At 40.3% G+C, this 25,474-nt stretch overlaps 2 protein-coding genes across 6 annotated transcripts in view; both read left to right on the top strand.

The window, feature by feature from the left end:
- The window catches only part of ccny (cyclin Y), a 33,583-nt gene extending 18,043 nt beyond the window's left edge, over positions 1-15,540 (top strand). Inside the window, exons 2-12 of one of the 4 annotated variants that reach the window (XM_079661412.1) lie at positions 1,162-1,236; positions 2,408-2,428; positions 3,819-3,853; positions 4,029-4,052; positions 4,593-4,693; positions 4,808-4,843; positions 5,256-5,313; positions 5,508-5,627; positions 10,986-11,152; positions 13,139-13,301; positions 14,076-15,540. In XM_079661412.1, coding sequence (XP_079517538.1) covers positions 1,162-1,236; positions 2,408-2,428; positions 3,819-3,853; positions 4,029-4,052; positions 4,593-4,693; positions 4,808-4,843; positions 5,256-5,313; positions 5,508-5,627; positions 10,986-11,152; positions 13,139-13,301; positions 14,076-14,192 — 917 coding nt within the window. In that variant the 3' untranslated portion in view covers positions 14,193-15,540. The remainder of the gene's footprint in view (positions 1-1,161; positions 1,237-2,407; positions 2,429-3,818; positions 3,854-4,028; positions 4,053-4,592; positions 4,694-4,807; positions 4,844-5,255; positions 5,314-5,507; positions 5,628-10,985; positions 11,153-13,138; positions 13,302-14,075) is intronic. The other 3 variants (XM_079661414.1, XM_079661413.1, XM_079661415.1) reach the window with 3 other exon arrangements.
- A 5,379-nt stretch (positions 15,541-20,919) lies between these two features.
- Positions 20,920-24,240, top strand: gjd4 (gap junction protein delta 4). Of its 2 annotated transcripts, XR_013804400.1 has the most exons (3): positions 20,920-21,016; positions 21,109-23,360; positions 23,476-23,492. XR_013804400.1 is itself a non-coding variant. In XM_079662037.1 (2 exons), exons 1-2 carry the CDS (start codon positions 20,953-20,955, stop codon positions 22,314-22,316), a joined length of 1,272 nt encoding a protein of 423 aa, XP_079518163.1. In that variant the 5' UTR covers positions 20,920-20,952; the 3' UTR covers positions 22,317-24,240. The 2 variants fall into 2 exon arrangements, 1 of the variants encoding a protein (XP_079518163.1); XM_079662037.1 differs by having other exon boundaries at positions 21,109-24,240.
- Positions 24,241-25,474: the final 1,234 nt, after the last annotated feature.

The raw sequence follows: 25,474 nt of genomic DNA, 5'->3' as shown, positions 1-25,474 counted from the left end.
CAGCTGTGGAGATATAATAGCAATCTACTGTTCAAACAGCAGTGGTTCTTTGTTTTAAACTAGGCAGCCATAGCTGTAAACACCAGGCTGCAGACTTACATCATAGTCCATGAATCCTTCAAATACCAACTCTTTTATGTACATTTCTTGTTTATATTTGAATAATAAAAACTCTTGTTTCTGCCTGTGGGATTTTGGGCTTTGGAACTAGGACAAAACATTGATACTAATATATTCAGTGGTTTTTAAATAGCATCAATCTGCCAGGCAACTGTTCCTATAACTGAATCTGGTTTAGCACATGCACATCAGACAAGGGGAACATGGCATGTGGAACAAAAATGTAAAAACCTACTGAGAAATTGGACACTTTATATTGTAAAAAGTATCTATTAAACAATGTTGTCCCCCCCATCATCTTCCAAAAGTCAATGTTCTTAAAATAGTAATAAATGCAAGTTTATGCAGAATTTCAGTTATAAATGTGGTTTTAAATGTCCTATTTGCTTGTTTTTATTTACTTATTTGTATATTTTCCTAAAGACATATCTCAGACGCCTAATGACACCGAGCCCCTGGTGACTATCTGCAGGATAGACGCCGTCAGAGTACACCAGCTTATCAAATGCTCAAAGATTTTTTATATTGTCATTTATTGCTGTTTCTATTGCCAGCTACTGTCTAATCTGGTAGAGGTTCTAGGTGGTAGCCTGTGTGTGTGTACAGACAATGATGTGAATCAAATCTATAGCTTTCTAGTGTGTTTGCTGAGCACATCGATTTACAAACAGCCGTTTACACAGCGCTGCTGCAGCAAACTGACACATTGTTTTTCCATTTAGTTCAGTCTTTTGCAAGAGAGGTGGTTAACCCCTAAAGCCAATCCCACACATCCATCCTCAGAATGAAAGGTTTTAGTCATCATAGCCTTACGTTAATTGCCTGCTATTCTTAATAATTACTGTGTGAATGAATATCATTTCGTCACAAGAAATCTTAAGAATGAGTTCAGCTACTCACCATCTCTGCATGCAATCTCTAAGGAAAGTTTGTTTTTTGGACAAGCAGTGTATCTTTCTTTTTTAAAACTGAATTTAAATCACTGGTCTAATTTGTATTGTTGCCTGTAACACTTATGTTTTGTTTCCTTTGTTCTTTCAGATTTGCCCATGGAGTACAATCCCTCGGATCATCCTCGGGCCAGCACCATCTTCCTCAGCAAGTCTCAGACTGACGGTGAGCTTTTTCTTCCACCTTTAATTTCTCCCAAACCTACCTTTTGTAACTTCGCTTTTAAAGTAGGCCCAGAAAATGTCTAGCGAGGGTTGGTGAGTGTGTCTGGGGGTTACTAACGGCCAGTGTTAAATATGTCTTTGGCTGTAATTGTATCAGGCACCCACAGGACCTGCTTAGATGAGGTAGAGGGAGTGTAAAACGTCGTTATTGTGAGTTCTTTCTTTACTCAGAAACATAGTGTAAGACTTAAAATATGTACTAATCACTAATTGAATGGGTAATTCTTTCAAGAAGACTCATCCAAAAACTTTTCTTGCTCTATTTGCATTCTATTAAAAGACTGTAGCTTGAAGAATGTCTCTTGGAATGTTAAAGCACTGTGAAATGATTCATGCTTCCTCTAGTACCTTGATAGAATCCCATGCACCAGTCCATAAAAAAAAAATAGGAAAGCACATCATACTGCTTGTATACAATTCCACCCAGCTTTATGTTTGAATCATAAAAACTTCAGCACACATTTACATCAATAGAATGCATCTTTTCTTACACGTCTTTCCCTATCATCCCTTAAGACCACCCTTCAACCATTCATGTTGTTCTGAAAGTTCTTAGAAGTCTCTTTAAAAAAAAAAAAACAGGGTTGCCATATGTGGCAGATTGCACATGAAGCGATGATGCATCCTGGTTAAAAAGTATTCATGAAAGTCAGACAATGGCTTATGCCACCCGCTGTTGCATTGATGCAGGGATCTTCAAATGTAGAGCTATACAGAAGCACCGTCCTTTCATCTACCAAAAAGGCTCCAGGCAGGCTCCCGTGGAAACGTTATACCAGCTGCCATTGCGTCTGATTTTAAGGCACATTTGGGTGTTTTGATCATCTCTACGAGACAGAGACTGATCCTGGACCCTTCAGAGCCTTCAGAGTGAAAGCATTTTAATCAACTGAAATGTGATGAAGTCTGTCTCTGAGATTCACTTCAGCTATAATCTCTTTACTTTGATGATAAGAGGCTTCATATTGAAAAAAGAGTGTGTTGCCCGAAGGCGGACATATTGATCTGATATCTGGTCCTGATGCTCTTTTATTTCACTAGCCCTTGTGTGTTATCTCAACATATTGTATAAAGCAAGACATAGCGACAACATGGACTTTGTATTCTTTCAGTTGGTGTGCCAAGCAAGAGAGGTAAGCACTTATATGACGGGTAGTACTATGCTTACTGTGTGTGGTCTAAGCTTTACTGTATATTCTTGTACTTGATCTGTCTCGTTTGCGGGTGACGTGCCTTCTCTGCTAACTGCTGATTTCATATTACGTGTGTGTGTTTGTGCCCATGTGTGTATGTTGGTCTTGATGCAACAGTATGAAAAGGCCTGCTCTGGGATGCAAACAATATGCATTTTAATTTCTAAAATGACATATAAACCCTTTATTTTCCTCACCAGCAACACCTGAGGAAGTTTTGACTTGTGAATAAAATAAAAGTTGGGATTAAACTTCTCTATAAAATTGTGCTTTAACATGAGCGTCATCATGTGTAGAAACCAGGATAGGCTTTTCTTTCTTATCATTGTCTTAGAAATGAATTCAGAAATCAATGCAGTAAGGATGTTATTATTTAAATGAAAGAATACAGGCCTAATCATAACGCAAGTGGCTTCTTGCTAGAAAGCAGTGCTCACAGTCGTGTGTGTGTGTGTGTGTGTGTGTGTGTGTGTGTGTGTGTGTGTGTGTGTGTGTGTGTGTGTGTGTGTGTGTGTGTGTGTGTGTGTGTGTGTGTGTGTGTGTGTGTGTGTGTGTGTGTGTGTGTGTGTGTGTGTGTGTGTGTGTGTGTGTGTGTGTGTGTGTGTGTGTGTGTGTGTGTGTGTGTGTGTGTGTGTGTGTGTGTGTGTGTGTGTGTGTGTGTGTGTGTGTGTGTGTGTGTGTGTGTGTGTGTGTGTGTGTGTGTGTGTGACTCTCTAGGTCCCTGTATGTGTGTTGCTGCGCTCTGCATATGTTCTGGTTTGCTTTTCTGGCGATCTCTTTTTTCTTCCCTTGTGTGTGCTCCTACATCAGAGCCATCCTACTATACACACACACATGGATGCACAAACAGACATAAGCGCTGTGTGTGCATTGTGTTGTGGTTATAGTGCTGCCGTGCACTCAGTGAAGTGAGCTCTTTAAAACTAACAAACGCTCACGTCCATTAAGCAGATTTAGCATTTGTATGAACAGAAATAAATAAAAAGTAGCTCCGTGGCAATCCACTCTTGAATAAAGCAGCCACTATGCTTAATTTTATATGGACTCATCAAATAATGTATTCATATTCAATTAAGACATTAAAACACTTTCAAATGTTTGTTTTTCATATTAAAAAGGTGGTCACTAAACTGCCATGCTCCGTTTAATATCGTAGGTATAACTAGAGGAAAAAAAGCTTCCATTTCTTTTTTTTTAAATCTATGATAGGGAATTTAACCCTAGATAAATGCTGCTCCCTGTCTGTGAGGGTTGTGTACTGCACCTGTTGAGTTTGAAGTGTGTGTTGCTGTTCATACTGTTGACACTTCTCTCTCATCTTCCTTTCCAGTTCGAGAAAAGCGGAAGAGCCTTTACATCAACCATGTAAGTACGATAAAGGAAATTGTGTGTGATCAATCCAAAAGGGAAGTAGTGGAAGTTGCACTAAGGCTTAAGAACAAGATGTTATCATTTGACAGTAAATTATTTGGTAGTGTAATACTATTGTGAATGTTATAATGGTGCAATTGGTGATTTGATGTCTTGTATTTTTTGCAAGTTCACACACATTTCGGAGAACAAGGTAAAGTCCTCAAAATGATCGTATCCTTGTTAGTATTCCCTCCCTTTCAAACCCCTAAGATTACATTTCTAGTTGTAGTTACTGTAGATGTGTGTTATGAGCTTAAATATGTAGTTAAATGTCATCATGTAGACACAACACATCACATTATGGTGGAGTTCATTTTTTCATAATTCTTACCGTCCCAAGTTCAGCAATTGTTAAAATATGTATGTTTCTAAGATGAGTTAGTGACTCTCTAACATTCTTTTGATTTAGAATAACCCAATTCACGTGATAAAGCTCTGGTTCAGTATGTGCCAGGAGCAAATTAGTTCAAATAAAAACGTTTTGAAAGTTCCTCAGTAATTGGATGTTTGGATGCTTTCTTGAAGGTGAACTCCGCCATAAATTCCATTCCCGCATGACAGAATGAGTTTGTGGGCTCACAGGTGCTCTACTTTCAAATGTCTGTTTGCAAACTTTTTGGCTGGTCTGAGAAATAGAGTTTGACAATCATGTGTCTATCTGTCATTTTGTATGTATGTGGGTGAACTCCAGCATAACCCAGGGCTGGTGAGGCGGAAGTACAGCTCATGTTCCACCATATTCCTCGATGACAGCACTGTCAGTCAGCCCAACCTCAAATACACCATCAAATGGTAACTGCATAAAATAACTCATCTATTCAATCTCCACACATGTTACCCAGTCGCCTAATGGTGGTCATAGTTTTTAATTAATTGTCTTTTTTATTCTCTTTTGTTTCTTAACAGTGTCGCCCTCGCAATATACTACCACATAAAAAACAGGTATGAGTGTTCTCATTCCTTAAATGAGTGCTTGCCTCTTGATCTGTAGTCCATTTCTAAATTCGACATCATACATCAGCAGCAAAGGTTAGCAGACAAAGATAAACCTTGGCAGAAAAACATGGCGCCTTTTCAAAGCTTACGTTGAAAGTGTGATTAAATTGCTTTCCTTCGGTGATCAAATATAGCGGGTGTAGAGATATTGTGTTCTTTGTCTCTATTCACTATAATTGGTAGGAATCCCGAGTAGTGCAGCTGTTAGAAGAGCACATACATGCCCTCCAAGCGCTATTTGACAGGCAATAAGACATCCTTGAGGGTGGAATTCATATTGTAAATGAAATGAGCCTCAAGCCATCTGCTCTTAATTCCTATCCTACCTGATGTTCCCTCTATCTGTGTCTCATTCCAGAGAAGTAGACGGAAGAATGGTGATCGACATTTTCGATGAGAAACTGCACCCGCTCACGGTAAGGCCTTAACAACACATACGTTTCCATTACGTGAAGGCTGTAGGGCTGTCAGGACAAAACACACACGCTGATGAAGAATAAATACCCACACGGGGGAAGGCTGTCTCCTCCATTTTGGTAAACAATAACATCAGATGCTGTGAACCGAGTGGATCATTCATTTTCATGTTGTGTCTTTTCTTTTGCTGTAGAAGTCTGAAATTCCTCCTGATTATGAAAAACACGACCCTGAGCAGAAGCAGATCTACCGCTTTGTCAGGACGCTGTTCAGCGCCGCACAGCTCACAGCCGAGTGTGCCATTGTTACGTTGGTAAGTGTGTGTGTGTGTGTGTGGGGGGGGGGGCAGTGTTGGGCAAGTTACTTCCAAAATGTAATATATTACATATTACTTATTACTCTCTTTTGAAAGTAATAAGTTACATTACAATATTACTGTCTCTGAAATGTAATGAGTTACACTACTTTAGTTACTTTTTAGTTACTTTCACCAAAATAACCACAAAAGAATAGCTAGGTATTTTAAATGCTAAAATGTAGTTTAGTGCAGCTCATTATGCATCCAGTGAAGGGCAATGTGGTATAGCATATCAACTGTGTAGGCCCTTAAGGCTACTAACAACTTGTATTACACGGCTTAGTTGAATACTCGATTCTGATTGTAAATTCTTAACATGTGACACGTTGTTAATACAGCAGTACAGACCGCTGTCAAGGACTATAATGAAGGTTAACATATTGTAAATCAAGGCAAATATTATTTAAACCATGCTCATGGTTTGAAATGGCAAACATTGAAAGGCAAAAGTATTATTAAAACCATGTATCCTACTACATCATCACCTTGGTCCCATCATATACGCTGGGAAGAGAATATTTACTGTGCTTGAAAACTGGTATCACATCATCATGTGAGGTTGACTTTGTGACCTGGAAAACATTTCAGCTGCAACATCAGCTCGTTGATAATAAGCTTGGGATATGAGATATTTTTGTAGCGATTCGTGGTGAAGGCATCTGTGCTATTGTATGCATTATGTTTGACCCAACATTTCTACAGGCATGTCAGAATATGGTACTATTTTCACATGAATATTCTAGCCATTGTCTATTTTTATACCACAACCTGCAAAATGACCGCCTTACCCCACTGTACAGGGGGGTAGTTGTTTAGATATACCTGGCACCTGCGGGCCGCAGAGGGGCGGCGTAGTTTCGGGCGACGAAGACTGCTGCTCTGGGCCCGGCGAGTCAGGCGGGAGTAAGCTAGTGTCCACAACGGAGGGTAACGTGATGTCCGCATCTGACCTGTTGCTACTGTCTGCAGTAGATGCAGTGTTGCTGGCATTTAGTGATGGTTGCTTTGACCATGTTCGTATAAATGATTATCCACAGATCAGATGTGTGTCACTGCTGTGGAAGCACTTTGGAAATGATGCACGCGCAGCGGAGCAGGTCACGCGCACCTGACACAATTTGTTGTTTTTATTTTTTGCTACGTTCTCTTTTTTGAATGGTTGCATAACGTTCAACTTCCCCGAAGATCTCGACGCGAAGCCTGAAGGGTAAACACCAGGTTTACTAATCTACCCGCACAATTTGTCCGGTGTCGGAATGTCTCGCTATGTTAGTACATTCTTAAAAAACAAAACACCATTTAATTTCGGGTTAAAATGTGTTGTAACTGCGTTACTGAGCATTGTAACGGGTAATATATTACCCACATTTCATTAGTAATGCGTTACATTACTTCGTTACAGCAAAAAGTAATATATTACTGTAACTCCGTTACTTTTGTAACGCGTTACACCCAACACTGGGGGGGGGGGGTGTATTTTAGTTCTGACACCAGGAGGGAGTGTTGCTTTCTGATTCTCTTTGTTCCTCCCTAGTGTCAAAAGTCCTGTCTTCCTTTTCCTTACACTCTTTTCTCTCATTTCTTTTTGGACCTCATTTCTTTTTTTTCTAAAATCCGTTAAAGTGCCTTTATAAGTCCCTCCAGAGATTGTGTCCCCAAGTTGAAAACTCCTCTAGTCCTCACAGGTGAGACGAGGAAATTAGAAGGTTACACAAGAGTTCTTACGGAATGGTTTGATCTGTGCAATTTCCTTTTAGAATTACTAAGCTGTGAAGAAAGTCTGTGCCTGTAGCAAGAATATAATTGGCGCTTCATTGTACTGTAGGTTCTCTCCCCCAGACTTGTCCTGTTTTAAAAACACGAAAAAAGGACAGCTTTACACCCGCTTGTATTTAATGATTTCCTTAACTCTCCTCTTGTTTATTTTTACAGCCTTCCAGTGTGTGCTTTCTTCTTATGATGTAACACTACAATTTCTTTAGTGGAGTTATTTGTGTTTTTTGTAATCACAAGCAATGTTATAATAGGGATATCTACACCTACATTGATACCTAAGCTTCACTTACATCTGCAGTTTTCTCTATACTCCTTTCCCCAGATTTTGGCAGCAACATTAAGTTGGAAATGAATTCTCTCTGCCGCCCCGCTCATCTGCCCAGAGATATCTCTTTCCACACTTTGTCACTATGGCCAACACGTGTGTCCCCAGAGGTCTGGAGAGTGCAGGGTTAATATGGCCAGCCTGGTGGCCTCGTATTAAGTCGCTCTACTTCCTGACAGTTGCGCAACGGATGACAGAGGCACGAAACAGCGAGGCGTAGTGTCTCTTCATTTTGTCTGTAACAAAGATGTGACAGACTTAACTAAAACAGTCTGGCATGTGGCCTGCTTCTGCCAGTCCCCCAGAGACCAGAGTACAGACTGGCAGGTCATCAGTAATTCAATAGAGCCGTTGGCTGGCGGTTATTGGGTTAGCTTAGCAGATAGAGCTAACTTAAGAAAGGAGTCTTCATTTGCAGTCCTCACATCATAGGGTAGCAAAGGAAAGGCTTCTCCAGCAGATGGAGATGACAGATATCAGGAAAGTCACCACAAAGGAAACACATTGCACTTAGTAACATGTGAAGCTGCAGCTCCACAGCTCAAAGCTATTTTCAAGCTTATTTATTTGTGTCTCAGATAAACTATTGGTATGAAAAAAGTGAATTATTGTAGCACACTTAAAGACGTTTAATAGCAGACTGATGTGTTTTTAAAATGGATAATCCTGCTCTTATTATGGAAAGATCCCAGCTTCTTAAAGTCAGAGGCGATGCATTGTGGTTAAACAGGGTTACAGTTTGCCAACCACACTGCCTCTGGGTTGTTTGTTGTGCTTGTTATTATGGTTTTACTCCCTGTGCAGTTGCATTCATATCACTCAGCGTGTGGCCTGGCTCTCATTTCATGCGGGCTTTCTTCAATGGCTGCTGCCAGTAGGTGTATATGTGGTGTCTGTTGGCAGGCCACATCGCCACAATAGGTTAGCAAAGCCAAACCCAGCATGACGTGTCCAATTAGCCACCGGAGCTGTCTAGTAAGCGATTTAAACCAGGCTGCAAAATATAATTAACGTGTATTTTCTTGCATCTTTCACAACCTTTCCTTTCTCTTTTCAGTCCAAACCACAAGGTACTAATTGCATGAACAACAATAGGACCGAAATAGGCACGCTCTCACAAATGATCGTCCCCCGAACAACAGTCTTTTAGGATTCTGTTTTAGATTATAAGTTACATAACACCAACAGTTCTGCCACATTGCAGCTCTGACAGAACTATAATAAATTGAGTTCACAGTATATTCCACTCTGCCACAGAAAATACTTTTCTGTCAGACTTGTCAAAGGGATGACAGATTTCAAAGCTGCGACTGGTTTGAATTCAGTTGAGCCTGCAGCACATTTTATTTTTAGAAAAAAAAAAAATGTAGTTCCTAGTGAGCCAGGGGAAAAAATGCTGTTTGCAGAATCTGATTTATTGTTTGTATAATGTTATCGCTGTTAGCAAATTACATGTTCAAAGTATCAGTAGTATGCTGAAGTTACATATTTTTTAAATGACTGAATAGTACCGAATCCACATTGAACATTTGAAGATAATATATATTTAAATAACAGAGGAAAAATATCAAAAAACGTTAAATACTATTAGATGACAAGGATATGTTTGCACACTTATTACATAGAGGCATATTATTTTGAAATGTATAATAAGAGATGCACGAGCTTAAAAAAGAAACCTGTAAGCTATTCTGAAGCTTCCATTATCACTGCAGCTCCCATGCTCGGCTTTCTAACAAAAATGATGATCAGAGGAATCAGTTCCTGTACATGTATTCCTTCTAGTAAGGAACAGGTGCCCGCAGGCTCCGTGTGCTTTGTGATCTGCAGACTGTGGGAATGCTGACTACTGAACAAGAGAGAGAAATGGAAATGGGGAGAGAGCCAGTGTTTCGATCCACATGGATATGTTTTAATGAGCGAGCTCCAGGGGAAAGCTGGATTTGAATCATTTTCTGACATCTTGTTATTGTGGTTTTTACCTGCAGGAGGAGTAGGCACAGTGGCGTTTTTATATGTACAAAAGTGGTGGGGCACAAAAAACTTAGATGTCTATATATAAGCTTCTTTAGCTTTTTTAATCTGATGCTTCGATTAATTTTAAACAGACAGTTCAACAAAAGGATACCCACACATTTTAATTTTATCATTTAAATATTGGATTGTTCTCTCTTAGTGAGATCCCATTTTCAATAAAATTGCGGTCTTACCTTGACTTGAAGATGAAGTCCATTTGCCTACCCTTCTGGACAAAAATCTCTATTACTTGTTTGTAAAAGTCCTCCTTATCTTCTTGTAGTTTCAAAAGTCTATCATAAATCTAATCGATAGATTTATGATTCGAAAATGATAAAAGTAGGGTAGACATGTGGATATTATCCGGCTGAACAAAACGTGCATTTATCTAACAGCTACGTTTCCCACAGATCATATTTTTTCTAAAATCCTATGGAGAAATCTCATTGCTTTTTTGTGGAGGGAACCCATGTGCAGCTTACTTCCTGGTTTTAGGACGCGTCTCTCTCTCCTATTCACACACCACACTTTTCGCGGCACACGTACTTACAGCCAATCAGCTCTGAATGATGTGAGATGACGTATGGCGGGGATGGCAGCTCACTGCCCCTATGGTCATTATTCTTTTGCCACACACATTAAATAGGACAATGCTCTGAGCATGCGCAGTATAGTTTTTATAGTCACCGTTCACTTAGACAGTGAGAGGGAGGGGCATGATGGGGTTTTGTCCCACATGGCTCTAAACAGCTCAATAGGCACACACTGTAGACACTAATTAGAAGAACACAGGCTAAAACAGCAATGTACAGACAAATCAGATGATTAAACATGATCTTAAAATATATTTAATATTTATTTTCTATTTTGCATTTTGTTGTAATCATTATTTCTGTGCCCCACCTGCCCCTAATGACCAGCTGCCACTGAGTAGGCAGGAGACTGAAAAACAGACTAGCAGCAAACTAACTCTGAAAGTGATCATAGACAGGGAGAGCAGAGGCTAAATGCAATGTAATGTAATTAATCACAGAAAATGATAGACATAGGTAATTAGTATATAGAGAATGCATTTATACAAGCTTCTGGAACAAAAGTCAGCATTTACAGGGAGGTATGTGAAAGATGTTGTCTATTCGTAGAGTAGAAAGGTCTGTATTAATGACATGTTAACATGTGACATGTCTTCGTCCAAGGTGTATTTGGAGAGGCTCCTGACCTATGCTGAAATCGACATCTGCCCTGTCAACTGGAAGCGCATCGTGCTAGGAGCCATCCTCCTGGCATCCAAAGTGTGGGACGACCAAGCGGTGTGGAACGTCGACTACTGCCAGATCCTCAAGGATATCACAGTGGAGGACATGTGAGTTGCTCCACACACCCAAAATATTGCGTTTTAGAGATATGGGGGAATTCAAAAGTGCAAATACACACACACACACACACACACACACACACACACACACACACAGACACACACACACACAGACACACAGACACACAGACACACACACACACAGACACACAGACACACAGACACACACACACACACACACACACACACACACACACACACACACACACACACACACACACACACACACACACCAGAAAGGCCTTTAGACGGGTTGGTTATTGCAGCTAAATGATAGCAGCTGCCATCAGTGTTCTCTTGTGTTTAGTGTATGAAATGTAAAAAATGGTAGAGGATAATGACCCTCAGAAGATTTTTACATCTGTTCAGTAAAAATGCTGTGATTAATACGTTTTCTAGTTGTTCACTTATTGATTCGTCAACTCCTTTTTAAAACATGTTGTTGATCTGACTTTGTATACAGCAGTTGTTATTCACCATTCCTCTTAACAACTGTGCCTGTCTTCACCAACATTTAGTCACCATTCAGGTTCTTCCTTTGCTCATAATAGTCTGTCTTTGGGGGGGGGGGGGGGGTCAGCCTGGGGTCAAAAGGTCAGCTCGGGGTCAAAAGGTCACCTCATGTATGGTGTTTTGTCATAGTTTAGGCCAGTTGTTGAGCTTAGATTACTCAAACAGCGATACAATAAGTTGGCTCCTTTATTTAAAAATCAGTTTTATGATTACATTTGATCCCCTAATCAAATTTAATCTACCTTTTGTCAGAGCAAGATTAATGTATATAAGATTGTAAAAACATTGCACTGATAGAACTAGGGCACATTTAGTTATTTGTTCACCTTTCCCAATGAATACATATTATAAACCCACATGCTATCATGTCACCAAGCTTGGAAACAGGATAGGTTTATTAGCTTCTAACAAGCTGACATTAAGACACACATGGCTTTTACTGAAGAAGCATCTTGAGCATGATGACCCACCCTGTGCACCACATCCGTCTTAAATCCACAGGAAGCTGGAAGCTGGATTATTTTGAGAGGTAACACGAGGCTGCAGACGTGTTGCCACCGCTATGACCCCGAACTCTGATGCATTCACGCTCGTCTCCGCCTGTGTATTCTCGTCCTTGGGCTCCGATTTTACAGAGCAATAACTGCCATCCACCTGTTTGGACTCTTTCCAGTGAGAGTGTGTTCCCATATGGCAATTAACCGACAGCGACTCAGTACTCACTTTTAGCCTTTTTTAAATCCATGCTCGGGAACATAACCAGCTGAATTCCCCTTTCCACCTCCAGCAAACACACGCTTGACTGTGAAAGAACTACAGGGGAGTCTGGCAAGAACTGAGGAACACACAAAGAAATAGATGAAAATAGCTGCCACAGCCAGATAAGAAGGAAGCAGCATTATTAGGCAGAGTTTGGCTACAGTGGAGTCTAAATGTAGCCCGTCTGTTGCCGCATGCCTGTGATCACACGTGGGTGGGAAAGAAAAGGCGAGGAGGAGGAGGAAGAAGAAGAGGAGGAGGATACTGCCTCTTATTAAGGTGACAATGCGAAATGAATAAGCCATGACTGAAGATAAGCACATGAAAGCGAAGGGATCACAGAGCTGTGCAGCATGAGGCAATGCAGGACAATAGCATTTTCAAGATGGGGGATTAATATTCTTTTTTATACATAATGCTTAGAGATCACTCCTTTCAGTTTGAGGAAAGGCTTATGTTCTGGGGATTTACTTGGTGTGTGTGTGTGTGTGTGTGTGTGTGTTGGTGCTGCACATGTGAAAAAAACACCACCTGTCTTTTTAAGATGATGGACTCACGAGCACTAACACTATATACTCTCTACAGACTGTATTTGTCATTTTAAAGATCTAACTTAACTTATTTCAATTTCGTCTAGCCATGGTTGCTAGCTTAATATCTGATTATTTTTAGCTCACACATCCTCTCTTTCTCTCTCAAAAGGAATGAGCTGGAGCGTCAGTTTCTGGAGCTGCTGCAGTTCAACATCAACGTGCCATCCAGCGTCTACGCCAAGTATTACTTTGACCTGCGCTCCATGGCAGAGGCCAACAACCTCAGCTTCCCCCTGGAGCCCCTCAACAGAGAGAAGGCCCAGAAACTGGAGGTGAGTAGATGACATCTTAAATCCAAACCCAATTTATTGTGGCCTGAGGAGGTGGTAAACAATGCACTAAGGCTATCCTGCTAATTAAGGCTCTGCTTAACACACACGCTCACAAAACAAAGACTATAGATCATCTGGGTGAAGGACAGGTTGGAGGACTGTGTTGCTGTGAAATTAGCGCCACTGCCTCCACATCTGTCTCTCCCTCCTCTGCTTTACTGCAGTGAGCATTTACATTTTAAAACAACAGCCATGATGTTAATGCTGGCAGATGCATCATTATATGCTTTTTTCCTCTGTCCAAAAGACTCTATTTGACCAAAATAGACCTAAGAGAAATACATTGACTTTCTCACGTTTTAAAAGACTTACCTTTTTATTTTATGTTTTTTTGCTCTTCACAATAAAATAGAAAATATAAATAAAACTCTAACAGTATATAATAATATATTTAAGAGTGAGAGACAGTGATCTGTCAATATGAAAAAATATATAAAGACAAAGTAATTAATTAAATATAATATGAATGTAGAGACATTGTAGATTATTTTTTGTTTAAAAGTGGAATTTCATTGGACTGTGACCATGCTTCTTAACTATTATTTGTGATAGTAATGAAAAACTGTGACCACTATTTCTCTTAAATAACAGACTTTTAAATACCAGTAAAAAAAAACATCTTAATACTTTGAGCCATTCATCTCCAAAGTGAGGAGAAACCTGATTGTCGTCTCTCATAGTGTACACACACTGATGTTTTGTGTTGTCTTTCAGGCCATCTCTCGGTTGTGTGATGACGTATACAAGGACTTGAGGAAAAAAGCAAAGAAGCGGTCAGTGAGCGCAGACAACCTGTCGGTGGTGCGGTGGTGTCCGGCCATCATTTCCTAACACTGGGATAGTCCTGTCACACATACTGTACCTCTGCCTGGTGAACCAGGTGGGCAGCAGTCCTGTGGATCAGTACACACACATACACACAATATGGCACTTTTTTACAAATGTGATGGCACCCTCTCTGGCTGTTGTTCCACTGGCTGCCTGCACTGAACCAAACAGAGCTGAGCTGAACCAAACTGAGGTGTGTGAGTGATTGGGAGGAGGACCTCAGGTGCCGAAGAGGAGGTCAAACATAAATACAAATGGCAATATATGAGAGACTACCTGATAGTGAAAATAGGATCAAGCGTAAGGCGAGAAACAACAGGCGACAACAGCGTTCCATAAATTCCCTCTGAGGCTCCATGGGCTTGTGATTGAGGAAGACCCTGTACATTCCTTTCTTTTTAATCTGGTTCAGTCATTCACTTCCTTACATGAAGACTTTTTGACAGCTTACAGGCACATTGAAACGGTTAATTCCTCTCTTTTTTTTATGTCGTATATCCGTTTTTTTTGTATTCCCCATCCTGCAGAAACTCCTTCCAGCAGAACATACACAAAGGAAAGACATGTACATTCCACTGTTACCTTGTCGATAAATGTGACTGAACTACATATTGTATTTATTTACATAGTAGCCATTTATTAAAGTTCTCATAAGGTTCTGGGAATTCAACTCCCACAGTTACAGTTTCTCTTACAGCAAGGCCATATTTTAGATAAAGCTATAACTAAGAGCAATATCCATGCATTGCTTTGTTGTTGTGATTAAACGAGATTAAGCATGCATACTTTGGAAACGACTGATTGGAAGACAGCGGTCCACCACTGTCAGTGAGACGTGAGACATACTGTAGAGCTTATGTTATTCACTGCCATTGTCCTGACCTGTGGTGCCTGTAATAAGCTAGTAATCCCCTTTCTACGGCAGGAATAGAACAAATAACTGAAGTATTTTTTTTGTTAATGTTTTGTACCGTTCTTCCAGCTAACAAAGAAACAGCACAAGTGAAATATTGATATTTAGGAGCCACAACATGCATGACTTTTCAGGGTGGTTCTGGTGACTACCCAAATGAATGAAAAACATTATTCAAACACTGCTTACAAAAAGATAGATTGTATACATTTTGCTATATCGTCTCTGTACAGTGTAAATACAGCGCCGGTGTGCATAATCTGTAGACTGAGGTTGTACTGTAAAACAAAAAACAGAATGAAGTTGGAATATGTATATTGGATCAGTTTTACTGTACACGAGGGGGATAGTAAATATGTTTGATTCCTTGTTCATATGAAAAAAATCCATTAAAAACTAAAGTGAAGTATTCAGATATAAATGGGAGATACCACTTGAGATCTTTGGTCTTTTTTATTGTTACAATGCAGAAAATGCCATGATTTCATATGTTGTATGATGTATACGAGTCAATTCAGTCTTATTTCATTATTTCTTCAAAATGTGTTTTAACTCACGCCTGTGGAAACATTGCCATATTTATTTTCTTTAGCGATCATGCTTGTTTGTTATTGACACAATGAATTAAAAGGTTATCACTTGAGTCAAAATACACTATGACTAAATACATTAAGCGCACATTTAAATAAACACTTAATGTGTTCAGTAATATCTTTGACTTTGCTGATAACCTTTTATAATTTATCGTCCGTTTCTTTTCCTGGAAATAAGTGAAACTGTCAATCTTAATATTTTTTCATCAACAAATCACTTCCTGGTTTTCTTGAACTTTTTCTTAAAATCTGAAATTTGAAAATGTACAGGCATCTAATAAAGGTTTAAACCTTAAGATAGTTAATTTGAATTCGAGTTTGGATACTTCAATGGGTCAAAAAAGTGAAGTAATGCTTCTATTATATAATTAAGCAATAGCTCACGACAGGCCGTGGTATATGCTCATTATATCACAGCTAAGGGGCGTGGTTCGGCCCGACGCGAAGCGGAGTGTCGACAACCCCCTTAGCTGCAGGCAGTTTGCTTTTCAGACCAACGGTATACTGTTTTTCTCAGACGCGGAGGGATACTGATTTGTTGTGAAAAGTAATTTACAATTCTACCCGTGGTATACGCTCAGTATATCACGGCTAAGAACCAATCAGATTGCTTGATTTGACTTGTCCGTTTGATAAACTTCATTAGAATTACATTATGGCCAATGGACTCCAATTTTCCTGAGAAGATAGCAAACTGACTGGAAAGGTGTGAAAACGGCTCAAACGCTTTTTTAAAGAATGATATGGTCAGATGAAGTTCCACATTCATTTGTGACATCAGCACATAGCTTCCTAAACATCTCTAGCTTATTTTGTGCGTTTCATCTGCAATTTTCACATCTGATACAAGTTATATTGTGTGTCAAGCTACTAAAGATTCAGTCAGGCTGCCAGGTCAGCGACATTTAGACAGCAGGTGTGAGAAAAACCGTACCAAAGTCGCGGAGAAATGAACGACGATCCTGTTGGGCGTCTTGCTCTGACAAGGCGCACTTGGAATACGGTGGAAGGGGTTGGGTCCTGGAAAGAGAACTGTTGTTTTGCATGGTGCTTTGAACGAGTGCAAAATGTGTCTTTAGGAAAGTAAGGTAATCGGAGTTGCTGTTGTGAGTTCAAACTGTTAGAGGTATTCAAAGATTGTATATCCTATTTATTGTATGTGTTTGCATACAGCCCAGTCTGGTGTTTTGTAGACCCAGAAGTGAGTCCTGAAGTGAAAAATGTACTCCGACAGTAAAGACCCTGTCGGCGGGTTAATAGGTGTGTGTCATAGCCTTGTGCACTGAACTCTACCTCTGCATAGAGTTTTACTTTTCTCTCCATTTTTATTCCTCTCTTCAACGAAAACTCTAGGATTCCTCAAATTCAGCTTTGATCATGAGTTGATTAGTGAGCTGTGACTTTTTTTTTTTTCATTGATATTTTCCACATCTTGTGTTATTATCGTAAGTGTAATATTTTCTTTCACATGGCCATTCTGTTCCTGTTTTCAATTTGCCAACTTCTCTCTTTTTCTCTCTGTTTTCATTTAAAGAACTGCTCCCAATTCTTCTCTTCTCAAGCAATGTTTAGTAAAACCTGTGCAAGGAATAAACTTTAAAACCTTGCAATAAACCCAGTGTATGTCTCTTTATTAATCTAAAAACAGTTATAATGACTCCAGTTGAATAATAATTTCTTACCAAGGTATCACAAGTGCTTTCCGGGTAGCTGTCACAATTTCGATCACTGTATTGTACTCAGCAGGGTTTCATCTGTTAGAAAACATGATTTGAATGGTTTAGAGCGAATGGTAATCCAGAGATTACACTCTGCTACTTTGTCATTGAGGGACACGTTTAATCCTCCCTGTTAGCGTTGATTTGCATTTCAATTGCTGCTCTGGTAATTGCTCTACAGGTCGATTCAAAGAGATGAGGAGATTCTGTGAGATTTAGTGGGAAAGATTGCCAAACATCTCTTATGAACATGTGCATTAAAAAATATTGTCGGCGGACCCATCCTGGGAACCACATATCTTGGGTTAAAGAACAAATACATCTCTTGTTTAGTTTGACTAAATAAATGACTTTTGGGTTCCGAAAGCATGGTTAAAGAGCCATGGTAGCCATCTCTAGACTGCCATTCTTCAATACACTAAATAATTAATGTAAGAGTTTGATCTCTAGCCAAAGTCATTCCTCTAGTGATATATGCAATAGGGTTGGTTAAAGTTTGTGTCAAGCCAATTTTTTACACATCCAAATGACCTAGAGAATCATTTGCATTCATTGTTGAGCTTTTTGGCAACAGTAGGCTAAACCCTGTTTTTGTATCTTAGTACAAAAAATATCCAGAAAGATCAACAGATCATTGCTAACTTGTTTCTCTGCTGTTTGGTGTTGTGCATGTAATGTACAGATAAACGTATTCCTGCTGTTGTTGCTAACACGGTTAATGAGAGCGATGAGATAAACCTAAAAGGTGAAATTGTGACCCAAAAACGTAAAACAATATGCTTAAAGATGCTTAAGTGCACTGTTGAGCTAAAGGGTTCTGCTCTGTCGAGTATTGGAACATGCATGTTTTAGGAATCTGAATGACTCCTAACACAAGCACATGGTCGTTTTTCATCCAGTGTTCATCCAATGATAAAACCAGGTCAGATCCCTTAAGACTATAGCATTACAGTTTTCAATGTTATCTGTGGGCTTTTGAAAGCCTTTCGAAATTCTGAGGGGATGTTTGAGCCACCCTATGTGCATTGATAATGCATAGGCTGTTCAGGCACAACAGAGAAATACCCCGCCCCACCATCTCCCTCACTGCTAATGGGCAAATGTGGACCAGCTGCGGGATCAGGCAATGACCCGAAGAGCAGCTGCTGGACTGGATATTAGTATGTATGGAAGGGACACAAATTGATCAAGTTCTTATATTGCCAATATGGCGTGAAAGACTTGAAGGGCATTCACACTCTAGAACAAAAGACAAAATAATACATGAGCAGAATAACCCAAGGCATGGGGGCTCTATTATTAGTGTGAATGCTGTGCAACAGCATTACTGTGGTTACGATTTACTCCATCATAATATTGTTTCAATCTAATAAATGTCTAGTGAATCACAATAGAAAATGTGTGTTCTATAGTTAGCTGAGGTTATCTATAACATCGGGAAAACAAACATGTTTACAAAGAGCTGATTCAGTTAGAAATAAATACACCATCTACCTTCATCATTACAAACACAATAGCTTAACAAAAGCTCAACATATTACTGGGGAAATATAAAATGTGCTGCTGCAGGTCATCTGCTCAATCAGTGAAAGTGAAAAGAGGTGTGCCTAATTATCCATAAGAAGCAGTAACTTCGCAATTCCAAGTAGTGGAGGAAGGGGGGAAACCTTTTCAGTTGGTGACAGTGTATCAATGTGTGTGCACTTGTGTGTGAGCTTTTGTATGCCAATTGACAACTTAACATGTTGATATTACTGTGACTAAATATATTGAAGTCATTTATTTCTTATTGACTCATTTATTTTTAGATTTTTACCTCTTCAGCTCCCCCTATGCTTACCTGAGCAGATGGTATGTTCCAGTTTAAATAAGGAGGTCGGCGTTGATCTCCCCTGTATGTGTGCATGTGGCAACGAGTGTGCTGTGGATTTGTTTTGGTGGTTTTTACTTTGATTTTACTTGCATTTCTTGGGTTTTAGAGACGAATCCCCCTCCCCTCTTTCCCAATGTTCACACATCGACGTCTCTTTAAATGCAAAGTCAGTTTAAAGGTCACCTATTATGCAAAATCTACTATTTCATGTCTTTTATACATAAACATGTGTCCTCTCTGTGTAAAGAGATTCTGAAAGTTTCAGGAAAAAAGATTAGCTCACTTTTTATATATCTATTTTCTATTTATATAAAAACCTGCATGAAAATGAGCTGATCAGATTTGGGCCACTTTATGATGTCATAACAATTTTTTGGCTTGTGTAACCATTAGCCAATAACCAACCAAGGTAACCCCCCCACACACCTTATCACCTGAATCTCCTCCTAAAGCACCTTTTTGTTATTTTTAACTAAATATCTCTCAGAGGGTCGTGGGGAGTGGCAACTTATTTTCATCTAAAGCAACAGACAGAGAATCAGCACTTTTGAAACAGGGCTGAAACAGAGGGGTTTATGGGATGCTAAAATGCATGATCTGTTTGGTATTTGGAGCCAAACACTTCAGAGACATGTTTGTATATATCTGAGACCTATAATATATTGATGAAAAACAGTATAATAGGGGAACTTTAAATGAATTGCAGGTACAGTTATTTATCTGTTTTCAAGTTTAAAGCTCAATATCACAAACTTTATTTTCCACAGAATCTCGTATCCCCAATATTAGTCTTTCTCCCTGGTCAAAATGAGCTGTGTGGGATTCTTACTGTGAGCAAGAATGGAGGGGCTAATGACCGTTGATCTGTAGTGATTATGAGTCAAGCCATGTCCCCCCCCCGGAGACCTTGTCTATGCAAAGTGGATGAAGCGAAATAAACTAATGCCCAGTGTAAAACCATTTTATGAAGGAGAAATGCCTGATTAGCATGTGATGGCATTTATTTTAAACTTGGAAATAATCTCAGAGAAAAGATAATAGTTTAAATGTGAAAAAGCGTTAACAACCTACTTGTATTTGAATAAATCCACAGTCTGCATATCTAAATGATACCTTCACTTGTCATTGGAAGACACAGCAGTTAGTGTTTTTATTTGTTTAAGCTGACAGAACATGCTTGCCATTGTGCTTGAGAACTTAATACAGCAATTTGGAGTGAGTAAGCCTGGAGGCTGGTTACTCTCCTGTAAGGACGACCAACGGCACCAAAATATCTCTGCAATGCCAGGACGGCAACGTGCCTTTGCAAGTGTGTTAAGAATAGACCCACAATAGGTCTCACTCCCGTCTTCTGTTGTCTGAGGACAGACAGTGGTCTGCAGGGGACAGAGGTAGATGTGAGACAGAATATTTACATGGGTCTTTAAGAGGATTTGGTGACTCAAATGGATCACTTTGTATTTATCCTACCAAGACCTGGCACATAGTCCTACCAGAGAGGGAGTGTGTCATACTTCTGAGTCACCATGGAGGTTAATGTGCTACTGGAAGCCATTTTGGTGAAAGGTTAGGGAAGATAGGAAGTGAGGTGCTGACTCAAGGCTTTACCCTTACGCCTGGAACTGGAAAATAGAGAGGATTTTGGAGGGCCTTAAGCGCGGCAAGCATGACAGGATCAAGTGCCTCTGAGGTCATCTTCATCTCTGTCAATCACAACCTCACCTTGATGGGTGAGTTGACTTCCCTGACACGTTTCTGCATTATGTTTGTCGGAAGTGAAAAAGTATATCTCATTTTTTATCCAAATGTGCTTACTTTTCAGGGAAGGTGTGGTTCATTGTGATGATCTTCCTCCGTGTCCTGATCCTCCTCTTCGCTGGTTATCCTCTCTACCAGGACGAGCAGGAGCGATTTGTGTGCAACACCCTTCAGCCCGGCTGTGCCAACGTGTGCTACGATCTGTTTTCTCCCGTCTCTCTCTTCCGCTTCTGGCTGGTGCAGCTCATCACCTTGTGTGTGCCCTACTTCATTTTTATCATCTACGTAGTCCATAAGGTCTCGAATGGCCTCACTGTGGACCTGATCTCCTCGGGTCACATTAAAGCTTTGCCGTTGTTCAAGAACCACCGGGAGTCGTTCAGCAAGACTTCTGTAAACAAGATGGCTGAGCAAGCGTGGGCCAGGCGCTTCACAGGAGCATATATCCTCCAACTGTTGTTCAGAACATTGCTGGAAGCAGGGTTTGGGGCAGCTCACTACTACCTGTTTGGTTTCTACATCCCCAGGAGGTTCCTGTGCCAACAATCACCGTGCACCACCCAGGTGGACTGCTACATCTCCAGGCCCACTGAGAAGACCGTGATGCTCAACTTCATGCTCGGTGTGGCTGCCCTTTCCCTTTTCCTAAACGTGCTGGATTTCATCTGTGCCATCAAACGCTCCGTGGGGCAGAAGATCAAGAGAAAAATGATTGTGGAGAAGATTTATGAAGAAGAGCAGTGTTTCCTTTCAGGCAGTGGAGCCACCAGAGTTATAGACCCAAACGCCTCCCTGGCTCAGCAGGATCAAGAGACTGAGCCTGGTCCCACAGGGAGTTTCCGAAAGAGGGGAGGCAGCAAGGGATCCGGCACAGGGGGAGTGCTTGCTTTAGGTCAGGAACCCGCCTGCCTGGAGCGTGCCTCTCTTTCACACTACCCAGGCTGCAACACCAACGGAAACAACGGCTACTTTGTTACCCAGGAGGAGGCTCTGGAAAGTAACGGCAGTGAGGTGGCTCTATGCCCCCCAGAGCCACTGGGGACACCTAGATCCATTCGTGTTAGCAAACGCAACCGATTAAAACCGCCACCTCCACCAAGAAGAGATTTTGGGTCTTCCTCCAGGGAGGCAGCAAGGCCCTTTGGGGACGTTTCCACAGCAACAGCCATTTGTACCAGAAGGATGGGTCAGTACACGCTTGTTGAGCTGGCTAGCGGCACAGAGCTACAGACCAATGATGATGGACAAGAGAAAAGATCAGAGTGGGTGTGAGGGTTGGATTGCTTTATTTCCAGGTTATTTTGGAACATAAGGATGGGAAAAATACATCTGTGAGAAACAGACAGAGATAGTCCACGGCTCACACAATGGTAACAACTGTTGGATCTGCCATCCTGCCATGCTCTCTACCTTTTTTCAAAATGCAGATTGCACTACCTACACTTGAGGAAAATCCAAACCGGCAAGGTATAAGGATATTTGCGTCAGCGCTAGCTGACTGATGACCAGAATTCAAGTCGGGAATAGGACCCTCTTAACAAAACAAGTCAAGAATAACACCCTAGCCTTAAGCGTCCGTGAACAAACCCCAACCTTTAGAAAATCTAAAAGAGTGCGGCCCACCTGTTTCTTCCCTTGTTGGCTTTCCCCCCCACCTCCCTGGACACAATGTCCATATACAAAGACATGCCTTAACCTGTCCTACAACCCCACCTCCAACCACAGACTATATGATACCACCATCTCCTTTGTGTTTGGGTCACTTAGGTCAAAGGACGAGGGTAGCCTTGTGCTTGGGGGTTTGGATGACCTTTTGGAATAAAATGGTCAGGCCAAATATAAGGCAATAATCTGATAAAGATGGTGTTTCTTGAGTTTATAGAATTCTTCCGTCAGAAGTGAAGGACACTATGAAGGCAGACATGGGCTCAAAAAGCAATTATGTTACCCCATAGGGGCTCTGTATTTATGGAGACGGCTTGTCACTCTATTTCAGGGCCTCGCAGAGCTTAGGAGGAATACAAGCCTTAGCATACACTGTCACTCGAAATAGAGCACAGCGGAGCGCTGTAATGGAGCGGTGTTGCCCGTTGCTCTTCAGGATAAACGCTCTCTGTCGTCGTGGCTTTGGTTTCACCTTGATCAAAGCTCAGATTCATTTTGGCATGACAGCAGCTCCCACAGTGACACATCTACCTTAGACAGTATACCGAATACAGTGGAGCTGCTGTGCATTTAATTAACTTGTTCCTTTGCTCAAATGTTTTTAGCAGCTATTTCCAGTTGAAATCCCTGGACTACCTTACACAGGTGATTGTAAGGAGACTCCCACAGTTAATCATCATAGTTGCACCTGCCTCTATAGCCGAGGGGCCGGTCTCTGTGTAAACAGATAGCTTTTGATGTTCCTCCTCTTGTGGTCTCTTTGTAGGTGACAACAAAAGCTCCCCTCCCTCATATCTAACCTATCTTTTGAGGGCTGCACCCTGAGTGTCATGAGAGTGACCACAGGGGATGTTCATGAGACTCAGCGGGTCTGAAGATGCTGACCTCCTTCATACACTCATTGTTTAGTGTAAAAGTTTAACAAAAATATATTTTAAAGCCTGTTTGATCTCTTATCTTTCTATGTTTCATTGATTCTTGAATCTTACAATGATGATGATGTAACTTTTCAAAGCACTTTATTTTTGTTTGATCCAGTACATTGTGCATGCAGTTGCTTCACCAATACTGTGGTGAAATGATGCTGCCCTCCAGTGACGCACAATGTGAAATGCTGCTTTATATTTTATCCAACACTTGAAATCATATGGGGGCAGTGGGTAATATGGCTAATAAATTGGTTTCCATTAATATTGTGTACAACAATATTCCCTAAAATCCTCATATACAGGATACTGCTACGATATATTGTATTCAGCTAATCCAAATAATAGCCTGTAGTAAGGCTCAAACACATGTTATTATCAGATAACTAACACTATCTGAGTGCTACCTGCATTATTGTTGGTAAGTAAGCACATGTAATTACTATGACAAACGAAATAACTAATTATAGCTGCTCAAATATAAGCCGTCCCTATCCTGAGCCTTGCCCACCACCTATACCTCTGGCATTGTGATGACACATCTGTACATGTGAATATTTGTTCATAAATATTTTGGTTATGAAACTTTTCTTCAATAAATCATGTAGAAAAAAAGAGAAATTCCTTAAATACCTGTGTTTTTTTTATAAACAGTTATTCACGTTGCCATTACTGACAAGAAGAAATGCAATGTCACTATTTGTTCTATAAAGCGGAATCTTTTTTTGTGGAATTCAAGGGCCTGTGTTTTCTTCTTAATTCTCTGTCTCAAATATCAGAGACCCAATAATTTCCCTCGAGGACAACTCCATTAACAAAGAGAAAAGGCTGTAACAGCATGTGGTGTGTGGTGCAATCACGTAGCGCTGGTTAAGAAACGTGTTTTTGACTCATAAGCTGCATCTATACTGTCAGTTAGTACCTCAAGCTTAACAAAGACTTCTGAAGTTCTGTCACGTGCTGTGTGTGTAGGGATGTAGCTAGCAGGATGTATTGCAGGATTTATATTGTTGCATAGAATGTTTGTTTCTAGCATAGAAACTAAGTGTGTTTCTGCATTACCATCGTTTAAGCTCACAGCGACAGTATTTAAGACATCCAGACAGTTTGCACTTTTTGTAATTAACGTTGTGTGTACAACGCTGAACCATTAGTAACCAGCATTTAAAATATGTAACAGTATAGCTTATTAGCCCGGCATTCCTGAATTTTGTCTTTCTTCATCCCAGTAATCTATTACATATTACTGTTATTTGTTACATGGAACTTCATTAGCACCTGTGGCTCCTGTGCTTCATTGTTGGTGCATACAATTGCTGTTTTAAACAAAATAACGTCTTCTGTGCTGTTTAATATTACCCCATGGCATTGAAATAACATTTGTTTTACACCTGCTGTGTGTATAGGGGTGTAGCTAGTAGGATGTATAAGCAGGATGCATATTTGTGCATAGACTGTTTGTTTCTTTGCTTATAGCTAAGTGTGTCTCTGCATTACCTTCCTTTAAGCACACAGCAACAGTATTTAGGACATCCACATACTAGTTTGCATTTTTTTTGTAATTAACGTTGTGTATACATTTCATTTGTTCATGTAAATTCATGTAATGTGTTGTGTTTGCATAAGCTGTTACATATTAGTCTTAATATTATTGTTTGTTACGTCAGAATTGATTGGCACCTGCCACCTTCAGGGGGATGGGTTATTTCGTTTATTTCTTCAATAAACTAAATACTGTCTTCTGGGTTGTATAAAACAAGTATGATGTTTGCCAAAATCTGTTTTCAAAATGGACACAAACAGGTTAAGGCACCTCTGCAGACATTTGTATAAACAAAC

The sequence above is a fragment of the Notothenia rossii genome, assembly GCF_949606895.1.
Source record: "Notothenia rossii genome assembly, chromosome: 12".
NCBI classification, from domain to species: Eukaryota; Metazoa; Chordata; class Actinopteri; order Perciformes; family Nototheniidae; genus Notothenia; species Notothenia rossii.
This window is presented reverse-complemented; position numbering and strand designations above follow the sequence as displayed.

Bases quoted from the DNA above. Each gene is read 5' to 3' on its own strand.
- gjd4 (XM_079662037.1), top strand. From the start codon at position 20,953: ATGACAGGATCAAGTGCCTCTGAGGTCATCTTCATCTCTGTCAATCAC. The intron at 21,017-21,108 runs GTGAGTTGACTT...CTTACTTTTCAG, and splicing joins TCACAACCTCACCTTGATGG to GGAAGGTGTGGTTCATTGTG.